This window comes from Thamnophis sirtalis, unplaced genomic scaffold (genome assembly GCF_051295495.1).
Source record: "Thamnophis sirtalis isolate CommonGarterSnake01/CBP01778 unplaced genomic scaffold, rThaSir2_p1.2 scaffold_3, whole genome shotgun sequence".
Taxonomy (NCBI): Eukaryota; Metazoa; Chordata; class Lepidosauria; order Squamata; family Natricidae; genus Thamnophis; species Thamnophis sirtalis.
In genome coordinates, this window is record NW_028261383.1 from 2143912 (window position 1) to 2152686 (window position 8775).

The window sequence follows — 8775 nt, forward strand, 5'->3', positions numbered from 1 at the left end:
GACACTGTACATAGTTGGCCACTTCCCCTGGTGTAAGCAGGGCAGGTTTGTCCTATCAGTGAGCGATGGCTCCTTAGATACCCTGGAGCCATATCGTGTAGGGCTTTAAAGGTAACAACCTACATTTTGAATTGGAAGCAAACCAACAACAAATGCAGCTCATGCAATAAGGGTGTTACACGTACAACCCTGGGAGTTCCCAGGATGGTGTGTGCCATCCCATTCTGCACCAGCTGCAGCTCTGAAAATATTCGTGAAGGGTAGTCCCATGTAGAATGCATTGCAGTAGTCCTTGATTAGTAGTAGACACTTAATAAGTTCTCCTCATCTGGATGTGGATTTTTAAATATGTTAATATGTTTTTACCTCCAGATCTTTTTCTGGAAAGTCTTGACCACAAACTGCAATCTTACCTTACCTTGTTCCAGTAATAGGTTCACTTACAAAATTATTCAGTGCAATTACAAATCCACAGTTGGCTAGCTATGCTAACACTTCATATAACTGAAGCTAAATCACGGGTGTCTTGCAAAAAACCCTTGATAGTTTGCTAATAAATTAATAGGGAAGAGCCTTAGATATAATAATTTAATTTCTCTTTTATTTTGACATCAAATGTTCCTTTGTATTCAGATCAGGTCTTAAGAAAATAATGTAAGATTTGGGAATAAAAATGAAGCCCAACAGGCTCGCACTGGAGGCCAAGATGGAGAAGATCTGCACAGCCACCATGTACTTCCCCTTAGTGCTAAGATAGGTGGGTACAAAAGATATCCAGACACTGCAGAAGACCAGCATGCTGAAGGTGATCAATTTGGCTTCATTGAAGGCCCCAGGCAGATTCCTGGCCAGGAAAGCCACTGTGAAGCAGATAGCAGCCAGGAAGCCCATGTAGCCTAGAGCAAGGTAGAACATGGCCACAGAACCTTCATTACACTGCAGAATGATCTCTCCATACTGTGAGTGGGTGTCCAAATCAGGAAATGGGGGAGACGTGCCCAACCAGATGCTGCAGATAACAACTTGGACACCTGAACAAGAAAGGATGATGGAGTTGGCTAGGCTCTTCCCCAGCCATCTCTGCACTTTACTCCCAGGTTTTGTGGCCAAGAAGGCTAACACCACAGTGACTGTTTTGGCCAAGACGGTAGAAATGGCAACTGAGAAGATGTTGCTGAAGGCTGCTTGTCGGAGAAGACAGGTGGCTTTCATTGGCCGACCGATAAATAGGAAGGAGCTCAAGAAGCAAAACAGGAGGGAGATGAGGAGGATGTAAGAGAGATCACGATTGTTGGCTTTGACTATAGGAGTTTCTTGGAATTTAATGAAGATTCCCAAGAGTAATCCTGTTACCAAAGACAGAAATAAGGCAAGGGAAGCTAAGATGATCCCCAAATTTTCTCGATAGGATAGGAAAGTTTCAATTTTTGGTATACAGGCATCTTTGTTGATGTTTGGATATTGATTTGTTGGACATTTGATACATTTTTCAGCATCTGAAAAGAACAAAGTTAACATCTATTTTAGAGCATATTTTTCAATGATACCTGGAGTAAGAATTACATTTATTTCACTTCGGGCTGTAGATTATCAAATCTTCTCCCTAGACCAATGATACCAAACCTTTTTGGCACCAAGTTCTGACAAGGGAGTGCACACACGTGACCTAGAAGAGAAGCTGCTCAGGGGGCATGCCAGAGGTGGGTTCCTACAAGTACAGTAAGGTATACACCAGACAAGGTAGTGAAAATCTGGAGTACTGTTCCAGTAGCAATGGCAGCCTGGCCATGCCCTCATACCAACAAAAGAAAGAAGATCTTACTGTCCTGGAACTGCGTTGTGCTGCAGAATTCTCCTGCATGGATGCAGCTGACAGCAGCAGTGACAACAGTATTGGTAGAGCACACCCTGCCTCTGGGGCCCATTCCCCCTGCTGAATCAACCACTGCAGCGACAACGGGCAGAGGGAGAAGGAAGAAAGTGCTCCAGGAGGCAGCTGGTGCATATGTGCAGTAGCCCTGGGACATCCGCCTGGCGCCAGCCCTCCTGGAGCACTTTCTTCCTTCTCCCCTAGTGAAAGAAATAATATTCCACCATTCATTGGTGCCACCATGGTTGATTCAGCTGGTGGAACGGGCCCACGATGGCAGAGTGTGCTCTACTGCTGCTGTTGCAGCTGCTGCTATCAGGCGCATCCATGCAGGAGAACTCCCCAGCGCGGCACAGTTACGGGATGACAGAGAGCTCAGGCAAGCTCTCCCCCCACCACTGACACCACCGCTGCTGCTGGGCATGTCCACGCAGGTTAACTCCCTGGAAAGGACTCTGTCTATATGCCCAGACCAGCCTCAGGCTGTAACTCTGCCTCTCTGCAAAGCTCTGCTACTTAGGCACACATACAGTATGACAGTCATGGGTCCTGTGCACTACTGTGTTCCTGGTGGATGACAGGGAGAGGGCAGGATGAGAGCCGCTTTCCTGAATTGAATGCTAATTTCATGGGCTTAGCTCTAAAGAGCCTTGTGGGTAAAATGTCTGGCATTTGGTTAACTCCCAGAGCGGTAAGAAGCTGAATTGGGAGCTCTGTGAGTTGGTTTGTAGGACACGGATGGCCGTGATGATAGGATTTGTTGTTTAAATTCATAGAATACATCAACAAATATAACTGGAAGGGATGTGTGTGGGGGTGTGAGAGATAGAGGAGGGAGAGAGAGAGAAAAAGAGAAAGAGTGAGAGAGAAGGAAAGAGAAAGAAAGTGGGAGAGAGAGACACAAGAAAGAAAGAAAGAAAGAAAGAAAGAAAGAAAGAAAGAAAGAAAGAAAGAGAAAGAATGAAAGAAAGAGGACTTATGACCACAATTGGGCCCAAATTTTTGGTTGCTAAGCAAAAGCGTTGTAAGTTTCACCACATTTTACAAGTTGGTCACGCCCACCCGGTCACATGACCCCCCAAGCCATGCCCACAAAAGGTAGTAATAGGTAGGGGATCACAGGGGATCACAGAATAGGTAGCAATTTTTTTTGAAACCTACCCCTGGGTCATGCAAGTGCCAGAAACTTGGAAGACGAATGTGCGATTCTGTCTGTGCCACCTGACATGGCACCACATGCCACTTTGGGCATGCATGCCATAGGTTCGCCATCACAGCTCTAGATAGCAGTTTTCCTGTCTGGTGGATTTCCCTGTTTCTTTATCCCCCCCACCAATGCCAGAAGGGAGTGAGGGAGGAAGGGAGAAAGCAAGGAAGATCCAGTGTTGGACCTAAAAGTAGACTTGTTAAATAAGTAATACAATAATACAATAGCAGAGTTGGAAGGGACCTTGGAGGTCTTCTAGTCCAACCCCTGCCTAGGCAGGAAACCCTATACCGTTTCAGATGAATGGCTATCCAACATCTTCTTAAAGACTTCCAGTGTTGGGGCATTCACAACTTCTGGAGGCAACTTCTGTTCCACTGATTAATTGTTCTAACTGTCAGGAAATTTCTCCTCAGTTCTCAGTTGCTTCTCTCCACCCATTGCTTCTTGTCCTACCCTCAGGTGCTTTGGAGAATAGTTTGACTCCCTCTTCTTTGTGGCAACTCCTGAGATATTGGAACACTGCCATCATGTCTCCCCTAGTCCTTCTTTTCATTAAACTAGACATACCCAATTCCTGCAACTGTTCTTCATATGTTTTAGCCTCCAGTCCCCTAACCATCTTTGTTGCTCTCCTCTGCAGTCTTTCGAGAGTCTCCACATCTTTTCTACATTGTGGTGACCAAAACTTAATGCCGTATTCCAAGTGTGGCCTTACCAAGGCATTATAAAGTGGTATTAACACTTCACATTATCTTGATTCTTTCCCTCTGTTAAATCCATAATTAAGTCCAGCTTTTTAGTCATGCATTATTAGATGGGAAGAGAAGGGAAAGGAAGGGAGCAGAGGTGGGTTCCTACCAGTTCGCACCTATTCGGTAGAACCGGTTCATCAAATCTACCGAACCGGTTAGAAGAGGTTCCACCAGTGGACCCGGAAAGCAAGCCACACCTACAGAAGAGGTTCCAAACTTTTTTGAAACCCACCACTGGTCCTTGGATATGATTATTCTATACTATCATGCTCATATTTATAAAATTCAGTCCCTCTGTGAAAGGTAAGGATGACTACTGCGTTTGTGGTGCAATCAGAACATTGCATGTGTTGAAGTTGTTTTAACGCAAACCAAAGATGCCTTTTAAAAAACAAGTTTACATCATATTCTTATGCATGCCAGTGCTGTGTGTGAGGTAATTTAAGGTGGTTCTGACAAGTGTCATCGGCATCTTCATATCCGGTCACATGGGTGGCAAGACACCCCCATCCAGTCACATGGGTGGCAAGCCACTCCCACAAAGGAGGCCATACTCACAGAGTAGGTTCGAACAATTTTTGAAACTCACTACTGGAAAGGAGGGAAGAGAAGGATCAAAAATTTTCTATTTCTCCAAGAAAATTTGATAAAGATTGATCAATAAAGAAAACGAAGAGCAAGAAATGTTGTATCACTCCTATAGTAAATCCATTACTGATCTCCTATTTTTTTTAAAATCATTTGCTGGCAACATAAATTCCACGATTATTTGTTATCACTCATTACATAATGAATTATTTATATTAAAATACTTTTTTTCTTTAAAAAAACATTTTGAGAATAATATCAGGATCTATGGTCTTCCCACATGTCTATCTTTTATGTCTGGTGTCACGAACCTTCCATGGTGGAGATGGTTCCTTCTGCACAAGGATGACAGTCATAGCAGCAGATGGGCATCCCTTCCTGAGCCACCTTCATGAATCCAGGATGACAGCTTCTCACACACCTGGAAGGAGGCAGGGGCTGAGGAGAGAGAGGAAGAAAATCCAGAAAATGAAGTTATTTTCAGAACAATGTCAAAGAAAGAAGAATTTGGTGATCTCCATTTCAAGGATTAGCTTTGACTAATTAGAAACCAAAAGAAAATCTGAAATTAATCAAACACATGATTGCATATTCCATCTCTATTTCTCTTTCCTTCTGATGTTTCATACACACCACAGATTTAGGCTCTCAAATTAAATTTAAATGTTAGATTTATCAGAGAAATGTTGGAGGGATTCTTTACTTTTGCTGAGTAAATAACATTAACTATATGACTGGTTCAATCTATTTCTCTTTCCACAGACTCAGTGAATAGTTTGTATGAGTATTGAAGACTATATTTTTCATGGCCACCTGAATAGTCAGCAAATAAAAAACAGCACTTTCAGCTGAGATGAAAACTCAAAGCAATCATCTTATCATTGGACTTTCAGTGCAACAAAAATGAATATTAGTCCCACCTTATTCAGCATTTCCATCTGTGTGATACTTTTCTGGTCAATGGAAAATTTCAAATTTTGGGATGTCAGTTTTTCTAGACTCCCAGATTTAATTCTCTTGACAGATTTGTTTGGGAAAACAACCCAGTTCACAATGTCCAGGTCAGCTGTCAGATGTCCCTTTCCATCCAAATATACTCCTTCTATTGAATGATTGTGAAACTCTGAGCCTTGAAGGAAGGAGTGAAGCTGAAATACAAAGGAAAAGAAGCATATGGAAAGGACATTACACATTCTTTGAAAATACCATTTGGTCTATGTTGGGAAGAATCTAAACATTTCTTTCTCTGTCTTCAAATACCAGATTCTATTTTCTGTTTCCAACTTCTTTAGGAGAGTACCAATAAGCATAGGAATAATAATAGCTATAAATTGGAGCAATGGTTGTAATGGAGAAGTGTCTCAGCATCTAATTGGTATCTCGTCACATTCCTCTTCCCAGTGCACAGAAATGCTAATATACAATTCCTCTAAAGGCAAACAAACAATTATTTATTCATTCTTATTAACCTAAAATTAATCTACATATATTAAAATAAAAAGCAATTTTTAGCGGAGGGAGGCGCCAATGTCGCGACAATATAATTTATGGATTTAAGAGAAATTTTGTTAGCAACATCATTGAAAATACCACTGACAATTAAAGATAAGCTGATTAAGGAAACAGAAGAAGGGCATCAAAAGACTTAATAAGCAATGAGTTGCAAAGAGGACTCCATACAAATTTGATTAAGGAGATGATTAGAGGACTAATACCACAAATGGCAGAAGACATGAGATTGTTTTGCTAATGGAAAGATACAGATTGATAGACAAAAGGGTATAATCTAAAACTAGTTAAACTTAGTGAAATTTAGTGACAATAGATATAATTAAATAAATAATTGATAATGATAATAATGTATTCATATGTATTGCTATGATAAGTAATAGTTGGATATGAATATTGAACGGTACCTATGAAAGGAAGATTAGAATTTTTTTGGTTATATATAAAGGTTAATAAAAAAGAACTGTTAAATTTAGTTAAGTTTTGTGTATTACATGGAAAATGTTGTAATAAAGGAGATAGTCAAATAAAGGATGGATAATGATAACAACAACATATTTTGTAATTTTTTTCACATTTTATATCATTACTTTCCCAGTTGAGTTGGGGAGTTCCACATTTCCTCCTTTCCCATATTGTTCTCTGATGAAGACCAGTGACTTGCCATGGGATCTAAGGTTCAAATTATTTTGGAGTTGACTTTCAAGATAATTTAATTTTTCAGAATGCATAACAAAGGCATTCACTTCAACAATTGATTCCTATGAGCAGGAAAAGCACATCTAATGGAAAAGAAATACCTGCCATGCCTTCACTCTTGGAGCTTCCACCTTCACCCCCCTGTTCCTTATTGATCTCTTGAATGAGGATATATGAGCTAAATTTAAGGACCTTCCCAAAGCCCAGATAGTGTTGGAAATGAGATAGCTGTCCAGAGCCAGGATCTGATTGATCTCCTCTTTCCTAAGAGGATCCAGTTCTTCTCTCTCTCTGCACCGTCTCCAAACTTTCACTGAAAAGGTGTCCTTAGTGGATGAGCATGTAAAAGTTTTCTCCAAAAAATCATAGATAGATTGGACAATAATATCAAAATCATCATAATTTGCCCATTTGCTTTTCTTTATCAGAAAGGAAAAAATGCCAACGAGGTATTTCAAGGAATTGACACTAAACATTAAGTCAAGGCTGAGATCCCACTGAGCTGTTGTGATCCAAACTTTATCTATAACATGCTTCTGAATTTGTGGAAATGTCATTTGTAAAATTATCATTCCTGATGTGAATGAATTAGTTTCTGAACCATAAACGAAGACATTGACTTTTCTCCACTTATAATATTCTTTTAACTTTATATTTATTTCAGCAACATTTAGAGTAAAACTTTGATAGATAACTGCACAGATGCCATTCCTTAACATCAAAGAAGGCATTGTCCGCATGAACGTGTTCCCCTGGCCAGTTTTTGGAGCAACAAGACCAACCAAGTTCCATCTGAAATGAAGTAGCAGTTGGATAATCCCTGGATATTGGGCTCCTTCAGCAGGGAGCATCGGGTAGAAGAAAGGAAACTGAGTTTTATCCCCCAAAATCTGGGAAGCAAAACTGTAACTGATCTGAAAGGAATGGAAGATGGTGATACTTTAAATGAAACAAGCAAAAGGTATTTACTCTCATTTCCCTAATAAATCTTTGCTGTTCATTTACTCTGATTGCAAAGAGTCTCCTAAAAAAGACACACCTGAGGGATTTTGTAGGTGCCCAACATGGTTGAAATCTGGATGGAGATGCCAGTCTCAGCCTCTTCCAAAACAGCCACTGTATTTCTCTGCCTTCCACATCTGTAGTTGGGGACATTGGCCTCCCCATCTGAAAGCAGGTCCAGCAAAGCCTCTGAAGTCATTTCTACCTTGAAGAAATTTTCATAGATATTATAACCCAGGGTAATGTTTGGTAAGCGATGGCTATTCCTATTGATGTCCTCGATGGCAAAAAGGAAAGGTGCAAATTTCCAATAAAATTTGCTTGATTTTCTGCAGGTACAAACACATTGATAAAAATACCATTTATCTTTCCCCCCATGATAACTCATTTCATCCAATCAATCAATTGTTCCAAAAATTTGCAATATTCCAAAATATTACCATAGAAAAGAAGAAAAACAAGAGAAAATTGTGGATCTGGCAGTATTTCAAAATTACTCTCCCATTTGGGAGGAGCAGCCAACGTCCCTAGAGTACGGACATGCAGTCTTGATGTTCTGAGACTGCAGCCGATACTTTTGCCACTGAGGGGTCCAATCAGACCTAAACCGTCCCGAAGAGATGGTGAACAGGAAGATCACATCTTGCTGATTTCAGGGACAACGCAAGTTTCTGATTGATACAAGAGAAGGACTTCAAGCTGGCGACAAAAGGCAGCCTAGGGTGATGAAGTGGGGAGAGCAAAGGAACAGAAGGAAATGGAAAGAGAAAGGGTGATCATCTGGTGAATCCTTTCTGTTTTGAAAAAAAATTGCCCAAAAGATCTTTTTTATCCTAAATTAAATCCTTAAGCATAAGAAGTTAGTGGCAGAATTGATCTTAATGGATTGTTTTGGTCAGTATGCTTTTCATTTTGTAACTACACTTTGTGGATTGAAGTGCTCCTCGCAATTTTTTCTCTCTCTCCCCCCTCTTGTTAAAGTGAATGGACCAGGTTTTTTTCTTCGGCTCTTTCCTGCTTTATTTTTCAACTTAAGGATCAAAATCTCCCTCTGTACTCTAACAAAAATCGTCTATTTGCTATTAAACTCCATTTAAGAACTTTGTCCCTCTTAAATATGAGATAAGAGAGTGAAGGAAAATAAT

General features: G+C 40.5%; 1 protein-coding gene across 1 annotated transcript; it reads right to left on the minus strand.

The window, feature by feature from the left end:
• Positions 1-600: 600 nt before the first annotated feature.
• LOC148047025 (vomeronasal type-2 receptor 26-like) lies at positions 601-4852 on the minus strand. The gene is made up of 2 exons (XM_087711220.1): positions 4732-4852; positions 601-1496 (listed from the first exon to the last, which is right to left on the minus strand). Exons 1-2 carry the CDS (start codon positions 4811-4813, stop codon positions 601-603), a joined length of 978 nt encoding a protein of 325 aa, XP_087567346.1. The 5' UTR covers positions 4814-4852.
• Between the last annotated feature and the right edge of the window lie 3923 nt (positions 4853-8775).

What these genes read in the sequence shown, in the direction of transcription:
- LOC148047025 (XM_087711220.1), bottom strand. Translation starts at nt 4,813, where the DNA reads ATGAAGGTGGCTCAGGAAGGGATGCCCATCTGCTGCTATGACTGTCAT. An exon ending in AACCATCTCCACCATGGAAG is followed by an intron (nt 1,497 to 4,731) that starts GTTCGTGACACC and finishes TGTTCTTTTCAG; the next exon opens with ATGCTGAAAAATGTATCAAA.